We start from the raw sequence: 17,523 nt of genomic DNA, 5'->3' as shown, positions 1-17,523 counted from the left end.
GAACAGAAGAGGTAAAATTTTGTGGAGATGTACGAGAGCTGTTGTGTGCTGGGCAGAAGAAAGAAATCAAAGATTATTTGCAGAAAAGGAAAGAAGTCGGGAAGCCCTTATTGAAGCAATTACAGCCCGGGTGATCCATTGGGTGTAGACTTCAAAAATATTTAAAGGAGTTTCTTCTGCTGATATGATGAGAAAGTGAAGGGAAGTGGGTGACTCTTCTCCATTGGAAACTGTCCTTAATCCATCCTGGACCCCTTCATCCGATGGGTTTCTCAAACTGAATTTTGATGGTGGTGAGGGTAATCCTGGACCTACAGGCACAGGGGGTGATTTCAGAGATGAGGATGGCACTATTAGAGCTATATTCTCCGGCCCTGTTGGTGTAGGTTACTCATTGAGAGCTGAAATCCTTGCTGTGATGGAAGGAATACAGAAAGTCAAGGAGCTAAATGTTTCCAAACTGATAATTGAAGTGGACTCAAAGCTTGTTCTTGGTTGGCTTCAAAAGGAGGAGGAGATGGGCTAGTGGGAGCATATATAAATGAAAAAAGGAAGTTCAGAGATATGGCTCAAGGAGTGGAAATTCAGTTTCATTGGATATTTGGATTAAGAGGGATGTTAAATGCTTGGCTGATGCTTTGGCTAAGAAGGGGTGGGAAGAAACGATTTATTCTGGGCTATGGTGTAATATTTTCTTTTTTCTTTTTGGGAGAGGGGAGCTAAGAGAGTTTATCTCCCTCTCCTCTTTGTATTTGCTTAGTTAATACTTAATGAAATCATCCAGTTATTGATAAAAAGAATAATGTGAAATTGCATATTTAGTTGCTGGATTACTATTTTCATACTCATTTGTTCATCACAGAAAGAGAAGATTGAAATGGAAGAGAGAAAGAAACTCCAGGAGCAGGATGCACTTAGACTGATGAAAGAGAAGGACCTCACTGATCATGAAATTTCTTCACTGAAGGAGGAATTGCAAATAGCCAAAAGGACTTATGAAGAACGCTGCTTGCAATTGGAAGAAGAGGCCAAGGGAACTAAAGTTGGCCTGGAGGAGAGATTAAAAGAACTTGAATGCCTTTTAGATGCTTCACAGAAGGAAGTTAAAGAACTTGAGGCATTTACTGACTCTAAATCTGAGAATTGGAAGAAAAAAGAACGCAACTACCAGAATTTTATTGAGTCTCAGTGTGAAGCTGTGCTGGTTCGCTTAGCAAACCATGTTCTGAATATTTTCACCTTTTTCTTTGTGATATTTATAGTTTGCGTTTTTTATTTATATTTTGGAACTTTCCAGGAACTGAGGATGGCTTCTGAATCCATCAAACAAGAGGTTATAAACTCAAAAAGGAACTATTTAGCAGAAGTTAGTCACTTGGGTAGGATTTGTTGTTCTATTAGTTTCCTTTCTTAGAGTTATGCTGGTATATTTCAATTTGTTATTCAAGATTTACTTTGTGCAGGTAGAAAGCTTAAAGGCTTAGTTGATGCAGCTGAAAATTATCATATGGTTCTTGCTGAAAACCGGAGGCTGTATAATGAAGTTCAGGACTTAAAAGGTGCCATTGGTTTGTGTATCACAATGAAGTGGCTATGTTGTATATCTTTGTCCTTCAATTCATTTTTGTGTTTCTTGGTTAGGTAATATTAGGGTGTATTGTCGGATAAGGCCATTCCTTCCTGGACAGAATAGAAAACAGACAACCATAGAATATATTGGTGAGAATGGTGAGTTAGTTGTTGTAAATCCCTCCAAGCAAGGAAAAGACAGCCATCGATTATTTAAGTTCAACAAGGTCTTTGGCCCAACTGCTACGCAAGGTTTGCATCTTTGTCTTTGTCAATTTCGGAAATCATTTAAGTTTCGTTTCTATCCACATAGGGGCTGCTTGATAACGGCTGAAAATGCTGAACTGAAAAGCTTATCACTTTGTCCTTTGACTAAGATTTTAGGGAGGTTGTGAGTTCCTTGATGGCTGAAACCAAAGTTAGGTAGGCCACTAAATCCTTAAAAATTTTATTATTTAATTAATTTAACAACTGAAAGACAAAATAATTAGTCTTTCAGTTCAGCGACTTCATCCATTATCAAACAGCCCCTTAGAGCCTTTTATTTACATTATTTATTTATTATTGATGATGATGCATGTGAATATAGAATTATAAACTATTATTTTAACAACTAAAAGACAAAACAATTAGTCTTTTAGTTCATTAACTTCATTCATTATCAGACAGTCCCTTAGAGCCGTTTATTTACATTTTTTGTTTATTTTTGATGATGATGCATGGACCTAGGCCCATACATACATACATCTATTGTAGAGATAGTGAGAAGATATAACAGCAGGGCTATTTTTGTACTTCTTTCGTTGTACATCTATTTTCTGTACTCTTTCTTTTGTACACTAAGGGCAGATTTGTCTTTTTACTTTCTTTAATATAAATATCTCTTTTAGGGTGTCGACAGTTGTAAAGTGACACACCCACCAATTTGTTTGTTTTTTTCTCTTTTCTCTTTTCTATTTGTCTTTTTGACTTGACTCTGACATATACATATACATACAATATATATATATATATATATATTTATGATTTGATACATAAATTATACAACGTGTATAATTTTTCTTGGGGGTTGAAGTGAGCCGAAACTCTCAGCGCTATTTTGTTAACCAACAAAAGTATCGGGCTGATCTAGTTAAACTATCCAATCTCGATGACTCCAAGATTGTGGATGCCCCACTAGAACTGAACTTGAAATTCAGCAAAGATGATGGTTCTCTTCTGGAAGATCCTCTTTGTCATTAACTAGTGGGGAGTTTAATCTATCTCACCATGACTTGGCCAGATATATCATATGCAGTTCAATTGGTGAGCCAGTTCGTGTCTTCTCCACGACAACCTCATTTATCTACAGTTCATCAGATCATTAGATATGTATGAGTTACTTTATCACATGGGATATTTTTATCCTCTTCATCTCCCATTAACCTTATGGCTTATGCGGGTGTTGATTGGGCTGGAGCCTGATACCCAACGGTCCACTACTGGCTGGTGTCCATATCTCATGGAAGTGCAAGAAATAACCTATTGTATCATATCTCGTGGAAGTTTAATCTTCCATGTGTAGTGAAATCATATGGATCCGAGCTATTCTACTTGAAATACTTAATGAACCATCACCATTTGTTCCTCTTTATGCAGATAATGTCAGTGCAATCAAAATCGCCTGCAACCTTAACTTCCATGAGTGCACCAAACACATAGAAGTTGATTGCCACTTCATCTGCAATCTCCTTATTGAGGGTGTTATATCTCTTCCTCATGTCTCCTCCGGGCTCTAATTGGCAGGCTTATTGACAAAAGCAATGACTCGGGATCAATATCTATTTCTCATGGACAAACTGATGCTTATTTCTAGGCATCAGTTTGAGAGGGAGTGTAGAGAGAGTGAGAAGATCTAGTCACAGGGATATTTTTGTACTTTTACTTTTTGTTGTACATCTATTTTTTGTACTCTTTCTTTTGTACACTAAGGGCAGATTTGTCCTTTTACTTTCTTTAATATAAATCTCTTTTAGGGTGTCAACAATCATAAGGTGATACACCCACCAAACTGTTTGTTCTTTTCTCTCTTCTATCTCTGTTTCTTTTACATGACTTTGACATATATACGGTTTGATACATAAATTATACAACATGTATAATATTTAAGATATTTTTGAAGTTGTAGTCTTAGAAATGCTGCCTGTCCAAGGCTTGGGCTATGCCCCTTATAATGGGTGATTAGCCTGGTTTAGCTTGGCCCACGATCATCCCAAATGCTTAACTTGCTATGACTGCCTATAACTTGCTAAGACAACAACTAGCTGATTTTTTTTTTTTTTTCTGATAGATAATAGAAATAACTTCATTAAATAAACAATTGATCACACAAAGAACAATAGGCTGTAGGCTTGCAAAGTACATTGTAAGGACAACCAAAGACTACAAAAGCAACCAAAACAAAAACTTTACAAATTATAGCTAGCTGAATTTTTGACTTCACAATGGTAGATACATTTTCCTTGTGGTCACCCTTTCTCTAATAAAGTGATAGTTGACTTTGTTGAGATTGTTTGGGTGCAATGATGTTCATGTCCTTTTTGTTCTTTTGTATTTGGGCCCTCAAATGAGGGCTTACTTGTAATTTCTCTCAATAGTATAAAATCCCAAGTTTGAGAGAGTGAACAGACTCTCTCATCTCCATTCGAACCTAGATATTGTAATTTCTCTCCTCTTCTTCTTTTCTTTCTCAATAAAACCTAGATATTGTAACTTGGCATGAAAGCAACTAGGAGGTCGTGGTGAGTCTTTCTTTACTAGTTTTTGCTCAAAGGGTGAGTTGCTAATTTTAGACCACCATCGGATGATGTCAGCAGTCCGTATAGGTGGCGGTGACAATCTCTAAAAATTGTATGGCCTGATTCATCCTGATTTTAGATGAATTTTGGTATATGTCTCGTTGTGGTTTGTTGCTTCTATGATTTGTTGTGAATTTTTCAAGTGAAAAATCGCAGAAATTCTTGTTTGATGGGTTTTTGTTTTGCACAACCTGGTTCTTCTAGGTCGTTTTCTATTTTGGGAATGATGGGAAGTGGTCTCGTATTTTTTTGAACCTTAAAAAATTTTTGGGAGTTTTTTTTTTTTTGCCTCTATTTTATTGCTAGCTAGCCCTTTGGCCTCTTTTCTAGCCTTAATTGAGTTTGGACCTTTCTTTTGGGTTTGTTTGTATTTCGGTTGGGTGTTCGGGTGCTCTTTGGTTGTCGAGATAGTTGTTTGTGAGGTGTGGAATCACCAAAAGATGTATAAATGGGTTCTAGTATGTTTCTTGGAAATGTTGATGTTTCTGGTGGTATGATAGCCATTGTAAAACATGATGGGAAATGTTTGGACCTTCCTAATTGACTAAACTTACTATCACAAGGAGAGGTAAGTAGGGATTCATTATAGGTAAGGAGGTGAAGTTGAAAGTTGAAGACCTTAAGCTTGCAAAGTGGGAATATGATATTTCACTAGTAATGTCTTGGCTGGTCTATTCGATGCAACCTCACATTTCTCGTAACTACATGTTCCTCTCAACTGCTAAAGATATTTGGGACAAAGTTGTCACCACTTGTTAACAATACTTCTAGAGTATATCGGTTTATGAGAGAAGCTTGTAGTATGCGTAAGGGAGAGAGAACAATGGCTTAATGGTTATGTATTCTCTCTACAATCTCTTTGGGAAGAAATGGACCATTTGAGAACTTGAGTGGAAGGATCCTATTATGCCTATATTTTTTCCATCTCCTTTGTTTCTATTTCTTGTAGTGTTACAAAGGTAGTGCAGACTCCTCATTGGAAGGAAGCTATGAATCAAGAGATGGAGGCCTTGATAAAGAACCAAACTTGGGAGATTATGCCTTGTCCCAAGGATAAGGTTCCTGTTGGGTGTAAGTGGGTGTACACTATTAAGTACAGATTTGGTGGTTCAATTGAAAGGTATAAAGCTTGCCTTGCATCCAAAGGGTACACCTAAATCTATGGCATTGACTATCTAGAAACCTTTGCTCCTGTTACTAAGATGAATTCTATTCATGTGATTATGTCACTTGCTGCCCATCTCTCTTGGCCTTTATGTTAGATGGATGTGAAGAATGCATTTCTTAATGGGGATTTGCAAGAAGTGTATATGGACTTACCTCTTGGGTAAGCTTCCCTAATAGTAAAGGGAAAGTTTGCTGTTTGAAGAAATCTTTGTTATGGCCTCAAGCAGCCATAAAGATAGCCCACAATCTTGTGCAACATGACCGTACAAAACATATTGAAGTGGATAGACATTTTATCAGAGAGAGGATAACAAGTAGAGAGATTTGCCTACCCTATGTAAGGTCAGAAGACCAACTGGCTGATTGTCTCACTAAAGGCCTTCATTATCCAAAGATTTCCAAGAACTTAGACAAACTAGGCATGATTGACACATATACCCAGTTTGAGGGGTAGTGTTGAGATTGTTTGGGTGCAAGGGTATTCTTGTCCTTCTTGTTCTTTTGCATTTGGGGGCCCATATGAGGGCTTACTTGTAATTTCTCTCAATAGTATAAAATCCCAAGTTTGAGAGAGTGAACAATAACTCTCTTCTCCATTTGAACCTTTCTTCTCTTCTCTTCTTGTTTTCTTTCTCAGTAAAACCTATATATTGTAACTGAGTTCATTATGTTTTGTCCTATTAATTCTGAGTTTGATTATGAGTAAACATGGATGGCAATCTCACTTTTTTTTTTTTTTTTGAGAATTTAAACTATGGTTTTATTAGATCAGTAAAAAAGTAGATATGGAGGCCTTTTGTACGAAGAGAATCTGTACAAAACAATATTAGGGATGAACATCATATACTAGGTAGTCTGAGTATTACACTATAGCTTTATGGGACTAACCAATCTTCATTTTTCTCAAGAGAGTGTTTAACCAAAGTTGATTTGGAACACTATGATCCATAGCTTGCTACTTGCCTTTAGTCTTGGATCTTACAACGCATCAACAACTATTTTTTTCCTTGTCCAGGAGGCTGAATTACCACTAATAAAGGTATAGTATCCAGGGGTAAATTGTTGGTCATTAATTGTATTTCCCAATCTGCAATTGCATAGGCCATAATATAAAGATGATTATGGCTGGCATTAGAGAGTTCCTCTTCTTGGTCACCACTTCAAGTTGCACAAAATTCTATCTGTCACATGAGCTGTCTTTGACTGATGTATATACCGATTGATCACACAATGTATATGCGCTATCTGGTCTAGTGAAACATAAGTGCATGAGGCTATCATGAGTCTTTGGAAGATTCCCTAGTTTGGAAGGATCTCACTCTTTGCACATGGTTTGTTATTTAGATCTGTGGGAGTATCATTGGTTTTGCTTCCAATTTTCTTATTTCTTGTAACAGATTTAGCATGTACTTCCTTCAGTAATATATATGCCTTTAACTGAGCTACAATTTTTAGTAAATATTTGGGATTTTCCGGGTCAATGGATGTTTAGCGCCAATGAAGAGAGAACTGTTAGAGCCATATGATCCACTTTTTCCCCTTTGCTCTTATTAAACAACCCAATGGAGATATTGGATTTGTTCAGAAATAATTTCACCGTTTTAGCTTTGGAAAATTGAAGCTTCTTTGGAAAGTTAAAAGGGCTTCTATTCTTTTGTGTGTCTAGATTGAAAGGAACTTGAAAGTATTCAATGACAAAAAGCAAGATATTAATATAACCATTGGCTTGGTAACAACGAGAATTGCTTACTTGGGTAGTGGGTCTTCATGAGGCAGGTGTTTGGACTTTGGAAGGATTTATATAGATTCTATCCTAGGTTAAAAATTACAATTTGAGGCCAAAAACGGTTTTTTTTTTTTTTTTTGCGAAAATAGAGGCCAAGGCACCTACGGCTCCTTGGGACGTATAGATCTCGTAAAGTTGCCCAAAATAAAAAAAAGGCACCCCAACCGGATATCAGAGTGCAAAGTTATGGCCTTCGAAAGTTTTGCATGCATTGAGTGTGCAACCTGCGACCTGGTCACCAGGTCGACGGTTGAACCAGCCTGGTCAAACGTTTCTTGACCAAGTCAATGGTTTTTGACCATCTGATGGGTCTTTACTTAACCGAACCCGGAATCCTGGCCAGGTGACAGTTTGACCAGCCGGGTCAACGGCAGGTTGAAAACATTGCTTCTGTTACCATGTTTTTCCTGTGTCATAGATGTTCTATATATATATATATATATATATAGGCTTATAGAGAAGACAGCCCATTTTCACCGTAAAAACTGCTATTTTTCTCCTGATACATTTGTCATTACAGGTTAAAAGTAGATATCAATTGTCTTATTGGATCAGACGTGACAGTTCCTGATTACAGACTCTATGGGGATTGGTTCAGAACTGGTTCTGCACATTTACTTGTCAGGTTGTGACGGGGTCTACTCCTCACCCAACCTGATCCATTGACAGCACTAAAATTCCCTAATTGCTTCTCCTGTTTTTAGATTTTGTTCTTATTTTTTTTAATATGATTTAATGGGTTGTGAATTGGTTTTTATGGGTATTAATCTTGTAGTGGGGGCACAGTTCTAAACTTATTTCTTGTAAAAGATTTTTTTTTTGTTATGCCTGATTGAATGTCTTTGTTTGCATTACTTTCTTGCATTTTTTGGTTGTCAAGCTTTCTGGGTTATATTAGTTTGTATCATGCATGGTCTCTTAGTTTCCTTTGCAAAATATTTTACCTGTTTTGGATTTTGATAAAGTTTGATAGTTCTTGTTATTTTCTTGCTCACTTTTTAAAATTACTTGCTCAATCTGTTCCTTTTAGTACAAAGGGTGTTACTTTTGTACTGATAGTTTTGGCTTTGTTATTGTTTTTCAGATGAAGTATTCTTAGACACCCAACCCTTAATACGTTCTGTTCTTGATGGTTACAACGTATGCATTTTTGCCTATGGTCAAACTGGCTCGGGAAAGACCTATACACTGGTATGCACTCTCTTTATACCTTTCCCTATGAGAACTACCTTTGGAGTAATCTAGATATTGCTAGGTACTATTTGGTAAAAAGATATTTATATTGAAGTTCCGAACACCTTATAAACTGAAGTTTTGTTTCTCCCAGAGTGGTCCAGATGCATCACGTAAGGAGGAATGGGGTGTCAACTATAGAGCTTTAAATGACCTTTTTCAGATCTCTCAGAAAAGGAGAGGCTCCTTTTCATATGAAGTTGGTGTTCAAATGGTTGAGATATATAATGAACAAGTGCGTGATTTACTTTCAAGCGATGGTTCCCAAAAGAGATATCCTTAATATCTTTCCTTCAATTCTCTTGCATGATTTGTGTTCCGTAATTAAGTTTTTATTTATCTTAGCTTACAACTGCATTTCTGCAAATATAGTGTGACATTTGGTTTCTATGTTCTTTGTTCTGGTCCTTGCACTTGTGTTTTTGCTAGGTAGGTAATATTATTGTCTTCTTTTATGTTTTAGCACAATGTGGTTACTCTCAGACATGAACCCACACTCTCAAGCTTGTCAGACTGAGATTTTACCATTATAGCAAGTAATGACCCCACCAAGACCCCAGATAGCTGGGACCAACATCGAGTAATGCCTTCTTTTTCCTTTTTTAATCTTGGTAAGCCCAAAACCCATACATGGGTTTGGGGCCTCTTTAACCTGGTCACATTTCCTGTCTTTGGAGGATCATGAGTAACCACTAAATGGTCTCGATGAAATTGCCTACTCCGTTGATTGGGGAGCTGATTACTAAATTTTTCTCTTTGCTGGACCTCATTAATCCTTGGGGAATTTGTGAGGAGATTCTTGGACATACAAGGTTGATCCTGGTGGGTATAATTGCAGGCCTTTAGGTCAATCAGGGATTTGGCCAGACTAATGGAAAATTCCAATAGCATTCTGGGATGTAGAGTGAAGAAGTGGCCAATTAAGCAAGGTGGATGTTTTAAAATGAGCCTTGCCTGTGCACTTAGGCATTCCTGTGGTTTGCCTTTTTAAACAGTGGCCCAACCTAATTGCTTTCATGGGATCCATTCGGTCTTGAGTCTGATCTATGGAATTCAAATTGTAAACAGTTATGGAGGCCAGTTTATTCTTTGGATCATGTTGTCCTTGTGTAAAAAACTATCATCTTTTTCTTCCCTTTTTTTCTCAAAAAATCTTTGTTTCCTTTGACTTGCACACGCTTGGAATTTGGACTACTGCACAACCCAATGGACTATCTGTCCCTGATGCTAGCATGCATCCTGTCAAATCAATCACAGATGTGCTGGATTTGATGCAAATTGGACTTATGAACAGGGCTGTAGGTGCCACTGCTGTAAATGAAAGAAGCAGCCGGTCCCACAGGTTTTTGTCTATTATCTTTAACATGTGCATCTCCATATGAATTTCTTTCTTTCTTTTGGTGTCTGGTGTCTGGCTTACATTTAGATTTTCCTATGCAGTGTTCTCACTGTTCATGTTCATGGGGCGGACGTGGCTACTGGTGCCACTTTGCGTGGTAATCTACATTTGGTAGATCTTGCTGGAAGTGAAAGAGTTGATCGGTCTGAAGCTACTGGAGAAAGACTTAGGGAGGCACAACACATAAACAAATCTCTATCTGCTCTTGGAGATGTCATCTTTGCTTTAGCACAAAAGAACTCTCATGTACCCTATAGAAATAGCAAATTAACTCAAGTCCTTCAAAGTTCTCTGGGTACCATTTTTCTTGCTGGTCCTTTGCTCATATTAAGTGGTATTTACATTACACTGTTCTTCATATGTCATCCACTGATTTTCATTTCTTTTCTGTGTGCTTTTACATGTTTCCTAAGGTGGTCAGGCCAAGACCCTCATGTTTGTGCAGCTTAATCCAGACTTGGATTCTTACTCTGAGACTATAAGTACCTTGAAGCTTGCTGAGAGGGTCTCTGGAGTTGAGTTAGGTGCTGCACGGAGCCACAAAGAGGGAAGAGATGTTAGAGAATTACTGGAACTGGTATTTTTTTTTATATTTATATCTTATATATGTTTTATACACATATGAATTAGTATATTCATTTATGGAATACACACACACATGGAATTTATACATATATGGAATATACTTGTATACATTTGTATCACAATTTCCTGGCTGGGTTATACAGTCTCTGGCTAATATGGTCACCTCTATTGGAGGAGACCACTTGAGATTAGCTAATTGTCAAACAAATAGGAGATTAGCTAATGAGGAGTTAGTTCACAATTGGCCTTCCCGTTCATCTCACCTATGAGAAAGGGCCAGTTAGACCTTCTAGATTGAAAAACGTGAAAGTGTTGTTTTCTAAGTGTGTCACGTCCCAAGAAAAAAACGAGGTTGTATGTTGAGAGGGTGGTAGGGTACAATGTTGTCAAAATCTTACGATTTATGATGTGATTCACGATTTGAATCGTAAATCCCAGGGGTTTTGTTTGAATCTTATGTCCGAATCCTTTTTTGCAAAAATCTTACGATTTTTGTTTGAGTCCTACGATTTGATTCATAAATCTTACGATTTCTATGATTCAAATAAATTCAATTAAGAATTAGTTCTCTACTTTGTTATGTTTTTGTTTATATCTAGTTATGCCAAGAGAGATTTTCTTTTAAGCCCTTACTAGAAAATGATTTATTTACGTTATTTAAGACTAGAAATTGAGTTTATTTTCCATCATATATAGGTTAATAAAGAGCCATTGTATGTGAATTTGTTTGGCTTTCTAGTCAAACTTGATCATATTATCTCAGGCTTCTATTGTATAAGTGGTAAATTCTATTATTTTAGGTGCATATATGGTATATATAGATTAAAAACAGGGTAAAGTCACTTTCCTATCTATATTTAGGCTTTTAATATATCTATATTTAATTTTTTCACAAGTTTATAAAAAATAGAAATAATCTTACGATTCACAATTTGATTTGATTCAACTTTCTCTACTATTACAGTTTCCAAAACAGTGGTAGGATCTACCCCAATTTTCTTTCACAAAAGCACTTGTGTACTTGGTGATAGGTTTAAAGTTGTGAAGAATGAAGCACAAGAAAAAAATTCCAATTGGATTATATACAGCCTCACTTGATTCATGATCCTTCAAACCTCTCCCGAAGTGAAAGTCCAAATAAATGCCAGAGGAGGATATGGTCATGTTTGGTTCAACTTTCATTCGCTCATTCTTTCCAATAATAAAATGAGAAAATGAAAAAATGAAAAAAAAGGTAGAAACGAGTAGAATGAGAAAATGTTTCTACAAACCAAACACTTTTTTTTCGAAAAAAAATGAATTCTTTTTATGGCAAGAATGAAAATAGATTTTGAACCCATTTGGTTACAAATTTGATTTTCCTTCTTTTTTTATGGAAGCAATTAGCACCTATTTAAAATTAATTAAAAAGAATTTAGTTTGTTGAATTGAGTAGGGCGTTATGCAAATGAAGAAAAGAGTTGGAACTTCAAAATAGAAATGGAATCTACAATTTGTAAAATAAAAAATAAATTTAATAACATGAAGTACAAAATATCTAGCAATTTCATGAAATTGATAATAGTATATTCAATAAAAATAATATATTAATAAAGTCCTAAAATATAACAAAGCATTATAAAATCATGCTTCATACTGTGTAATTTTCATCTTTCAAAGAAGCTCTTGTGCTGGTGGTCATAAACCACTAGCCTAGGTCTCAAAAACCACTGGCATAGATTTTTACCTGCAGATGGCCGGCATTCAATATCTGTCAGCATATGTTTTCACAACAGATTGCTGACCATGCGCCTGTAAAAATCTATGCCACTGGTATTTTAAGAAGTAGGTCAGCGGTTTATGACTGCTGGCGTAGAATGTTTTTTAAAGAATGACAATGTGCAATATGAGGCACCATTATTTTCAATGCTGCAATTTAGCATAATTTTTATGCCATGAACTCCTTTTTCATTTTAAAATGAATATAGCCCATGCAAGAATTTTGTAACCAAATACTCATGTGATTCATTCTTGCTCATTCTTTCCCAGAATGGGTAAGAATTGAAAGAATGAGGCTTGCAGCAGTGAATCGACACGGCATATAGAAACACAAACAAAGATGTGAAATTCCCAAGCTGGAAATAAGATCAAGTGTTGGAATCCTCCCGCTAGAGGGAAATCCCTCAGCAAAGTAACTTTCAAAACTTTCTTATGTCTCCGTGAAGATCATGCCTCATGAAATGAGAAAAGAAGTTTAGAATTGCACAGGTTAATTTGCAAGGAGGGTTTTCTGCTTCTCATGTTGGCAGTCCAGAATTTAAACCATTGGTTGAAAGTGCATTAGTGCTCTAAATGAAAGAAGATTTCAAAACACAAAAGCTTATCAAAGTCAAGATGGAATCCTGGAACATTGTCATCCATTTTCCAAACATGGTAAAACCTCTCACTCTCATCCTCCCTATCCCTAAACATCCTTCCTTAAATTTGTTGATAGTGCCCCAATTTGATTAGGTGTTTTTTCTTTTTCTTGGTTTTCACTCAGTTCTATAGGTGTAATGTGAGATGTGCCGGGCTGGCATGACCCACTTTTGTTGTGCTGCTGCATTGTAGCGGGCTGTGCTGGCACTGTATGATTTTTCTTTTTTTATGAAGGAAAAATACATATTTATATACTTATATATTACTAATGTATTGTACATATTATTATATATTTATATCTGTAATTCTATATATATTATTAATGTGGGCTGTTCTGGTACGGGTGCAGCCCACGGGTCTCAACCTCCTGGCCCAGCCCAGCCTGGGGTTGTGGGCCCATGCATGACACTATAGCACATGCCCATGTTGTGCTGGGCCTTGCAGGCCCACGGGCAGCCCACCCCCGTTTTACACCTATACTCTGTTCCTAGGAAAGTCTTGTGAGTTTTTCCTGTATCCTGGCGATCACTTCTTTTTCTTATCCTCCTTAAATTCCATTGTTTTCTTTGAGTTAGATACTATGTTAATTCATCTAACTCCATTGGATCAATGTCAAGCTCTACAAATTATTCTCTCATTAATGGATTTTATATCCTTCAGGTACTGTAACAACCAAAAGAAGCTTTAGGTGACTACTGATGTGCAAAAAGTATGTTCAGTGTTTTAGAAGGGATGCCTCTAATGCGCCTAAACTCACAATCGAGGTTCATATTGTGGGGGTGATCCTTGCATTAACCCGGATGCACTTTATCTATGGCTTGTTTCTATGTTTTGATGAATTAATCCTTATTCCTCTCATATTAATGAAATTTCACAGTTATTGATAAAAAAACTTGATTTGATTCTAAATAGGTAATTACCTGTATTTAGGTTGAAATGTGATGTTTAAATATAAATAGTTTATCTTATCTTATGTAGGACTTCAAACATACCAGATTAAAACCTTCATCTTAATAACAGTGTGCTCAAACCAGTTAAGCTAATTTTCAAAATATTTTATTTCTTCAAATTAAATTTGCATATTCTTGTATGTTGGGCTTCCCTTTCTTTTTCAAAGGGGCACCTCACTTCATTCAAGTGTATCATCAGGCTTTAGGGACCACATCTGTTGCTTCTCACTTTTAATACGTTGTGTAAGAAAGAAATGCGTTGGCACAGAAAAGAAAAGGGAATACACAAATAAATGGGACATTTCTTTAATATGCATGTGTTCTTTCATGTTCGGATATGAGTGCTTTATTAATAATAAAAGAACTGTTCCTTCATGTTCTTTTGAAGTCCATTTTTTCATTACCTTCTCTCTGGCCTTGCAGGTGGCATCACTTAAGGACACAATTGCAAAGAAAGATGAGGAAATTGAGCGGTTGCAGTTGCTAAAAGATCAAAGAACTGTGTCTTCTGGTGCCACTGAAACTGATGGCTCACTATGCAGTGTTGTTGAGTTCACCCTTTTCCCTGAAAGTTCAAAGACAATAGAGAATGCAGACAAGTGAGTATTTTTACTTGAGGCTTTGGATTTTTGCAAATATAATTCTTACCTTAGTAGTTGTAGAAAAGTATAATCGTGAGTGTCTGTTTTCTCTAAGCACCCAGATGGATTAACGGTCACAAAGGGTAGTGGTTAAGTCATCATACCTTAGTAACCAGAATAGGCCCTAAGGTGGGTGCTGGATTGGGAGTTGAAATGCATGGTATTGCACTACATGAAAATTTGAAAATTAGGAGTTTGGGGTGTATACAATTTAGAACAATGAAACAGTTACGTGAATACTTATTTGATTATGGAGCTTCTCAAATTTGATTATCTTACTTTCCAACTCTGATCAATGATCTGATTAAGTGCCATGAAGAAATAATCATTTCAATTAATATGTCTAAATGTAACAAAATACTTCTCATATTATCTTGGATGGCTATTGTCTGTAAATGTTCCAAATCATGAAGTGCTTCAAACTCAGAAACTCTTCTCTTCTTTAAAGCCTTTTGCCTTTGTTTTCTAAAATATCCGAGTAGCTACTTAGTGCCAAAAAGAAAGGTCAAAAGTTGGGTGTGTATCCAGTCTCCCCCTTCCAAAATCCCAGGTATCTGGGCGACTGGGCATCATTGGTTAATGTCCTTTTTTATTTTCTCAAATATAGGGTTGAGTTTTCACATATTCACCAATGTCAGTGTGGAATTAGCTTTTGCTTTGATAGTATGACTTACTCTAGTAGTATTTCTATGAGCTTTTGAATCTGGGTGTTTCTTTTCTCTGAAATAGCTATGCGGGTTCTGTATAAAAGATGACATGATTGCAAATGATAGGAGTACAAGCGGGCTCTGTATGATAGAAGACATGATTGCAAATGATAAATGATAGGAGTACAAGTAATATTCCATTCTTGTTAATTGTTATTTATCTTTTAGAAAATCAGTATCATATTTAGGTTATATAGGCATCTTCATGTTTGTGTCGTATATTAACCAGTGTCTTGAAAAACATGGAAATAGAACTGCTTTTTTGTGCAACTGGCAGGTCAGTGTTACAGCTTTCTTGGTCAAATGGGTTAGCTGGTGATATCACAAATCAAATAATAGAAATAAAAAATAGATAAAATTCAGAAAATGCAGAAAATTATAGAAAAAAACTTTGATAGTGTAATTGTCGGTTGAAAACTTTGGTGTTAAGTTCATCCACAAAAGACATGACCTTAGGGATCTATATTTTGGAAAAAAGCTGTGTACCATGAAGAGTTGTCTTTTACCTTCAAGCCACGTAATATCCATTTTCAAATCTGTTAGCTCTGCAATTGGTATTCAGGTGGTGTAATGAATGTAAACATTTTCATATCATGTCACCTTTGCTGTCCTGATAATGCCTCTATAGGGCGTGGGATATACGATACATGACCATGGTTTTAATATTGCTGCAGCATTATATACTGGACCTTGATTATGTTTGGTTAATATTTCAAAAAATATGATGTAGGGATAGAGCACCACCTAAAATCCCTCGACCGCCACCAAAGCAGGGACAAGCAGCATTAGTTCAGCCATCATCATCTTCATCATCCAAGCACTTGTCCAAGTTGTCAACAGGTATGTATAGTTTGATATCTTGCGGATTAGTTTATATTCTTTCATCTTCATTATCATTTAAGCCTTTCACCCCTCAAAAAAATAAATAAACAAGAAAAATCATTTAAACCTTGTCCCAACTATATTCTTCTGTAATCCACGTGTATCCTCCTTTACTAACCTAACTACCGGGTATCTTTGAATTAATTTTGCTGGTGCAATGAGCTCTTATTCTTTTCATATCTATATCTTTCCCAGGTTCAAAGAAAACCACAGCCAGCTTGTCTTCAGCCAATCCTCCAAACGACGGCTGTAAGATTACAAGGCATTTAGATGGAAAGTAATTCTTTTATAGTTAGTTTTCTTTTATCGGGTGATTTTTTTATGCCATCTAACTGGTATTTTCAATTGTAGAGCGGTTTCTTACCTCTCTTACTATTTATTGTTTGCCACGCTTGTTACATATTGGCATCATGTATGGCTTAAATCTAAATATCAACGCCCAATGTGCAATATATGTTTTAAATTCTCCTCTGAAATCACTTTCTAACTCATGTTTTCCAATGATCTGTTTCAGTTTGTGGGAGGCTTTTATTAGCAATATTTGCACCGGTTTATTCTGTGATGTCTTGTGCATTACGAGTTTGGATCTGATGAACACAACACATGTACAACAGATGTTCCCGATGTGTGGTTGGGTGAACGTGGCCAGCAATGTGTTGTGATCACCAGATCCGGACTCTGCATTACACACTTGTGCTAGCACGGTTACATTCCACTCTCATTGTTAATACTTAATAGTCTAGTATCAATTATTACAACTACTTTTGTATTTTATTTCTGAAAAAACAATTTACTGATGAAATCCTTACTCATTTGTTCTGCTAAATCTTGGTGTCTTGGTTTTAAGGATCTATTTTTGTTATTATCAATATCCGAAAATAAAAGAATGTGGTTTCGTACATAGTTTCAAGTACCCGTCTATGGTTTGTTGGTTTGGTGAGGTTATCAATTTAACTTATAGCTCGTGTAAATTGAAGATTTTGACCATTGCTACCTCCCCTGAAGTTTGGTAATTGCAAACACTTACTTACCCTGAATTTTTTTACACAGTTGCAGGTTTGGTGATTCCAAAATACTCATGCAATTTTTGTTGAGGCTGGTTTCTATAAAACCTATAAAAACTTTATAAACAACAAAAATATGGAGAATTTAAAGTTGCAAATTTACCTTTAAGGCTCAGTTTAGGAGTACAAATATAAATATTTAGAGTGCAAAACCTTATATTCTCTATGTGTTTGTATTGTACATATTTGCATTTGTACTCTTTTCAAATTTAGCCTACACGATTGATATGGGGGAGAATTTGATAAATAGACATTTTGGTCAAAGGTAACTAAATGCATAGGTATTTTGGACATTTTACCAAACTT

At 36.1% G+C, this 17,523-nt stretch overlaps 1 protein-coding gene across 3 annotated transcripts in view; it reads left to right on the top strand.

Annotated features, from left to right (window-relative positions):
* Positions 1–16,629, top strand: part of LOC148851965 (kinesin-like protein KIN-14C) — a 37,177-nt gene extending 20,548 nt beyond the window's left edge. For all 3 annotated transcript variants that reach the window (XM_088944488.1, XM_088944489.1, XM_088944490.1), the window contains exons 11-22: positions 863–1,204; positions 1,298–1,379; positions 1,464–1,559; positions 1,642–1,821; positions 8,444–8,550; positions 8,687–8,865; positions 9,770–9,934; positions 10,033–10,286; positions 10,405–10,568; positions 14,347–14,522; positions 16,002–16,111; positions 16,349–16,629. In XM_088944488.1, the coding sequence (XP_088800614.1) occupies positions 863–1,204; positions 1,298–1,379; positions 1,464–1,559; positions 1,642–1,821; positions 8,444–8,550; positions 8,687–8,865; positions 9,770–9,934; positions 10,033–10,286; positions 10,405–10,568; positions 14,347–14,522; positions 16,002–16,111; positions 16,349–16,434 (1,941 nt within the window). In that variant the 3' untranslated portion in view covers positions 16,435–16,629. The remainder of the gene's footprint in view (positions 1–862; positions 1,205–1,297; positions 1,380–1,463; positions 1,560–1,641; positions 1,822–8,443; positions 8,551–8,686; positions 8,866–9,769; positions 9,935–10,032; positions 10,287–10,404; positions 10,569–14,346; positions 14,523–16,001; positions 16,112–16,348) is intronic.
* The last annotated feature ends 894 nt before the right edge of the window (positions 16,630–17,523 follow it).

Source organism: Nelumbo lutea, chromosome 5 (genome assembly GCF_056320005.1).
Source record: "Nelumbo lutea isolate HS-2025 chromosome 5, American lotus-T2T, whole genome shotgun sequence".
NCBI classification, from domain to species: Eukaryota; Viridiplantae; Streptophyta; class Magnoliopsida; order Proteales; family Nelumbonaceae; genus Nelumbo; species Nelumbo lutea.
The sequence above is the reverse complement of the archived record's forward strand: the minus strand, read 5'-3'. Positions and strand labels throughout refer to the sequence as shown.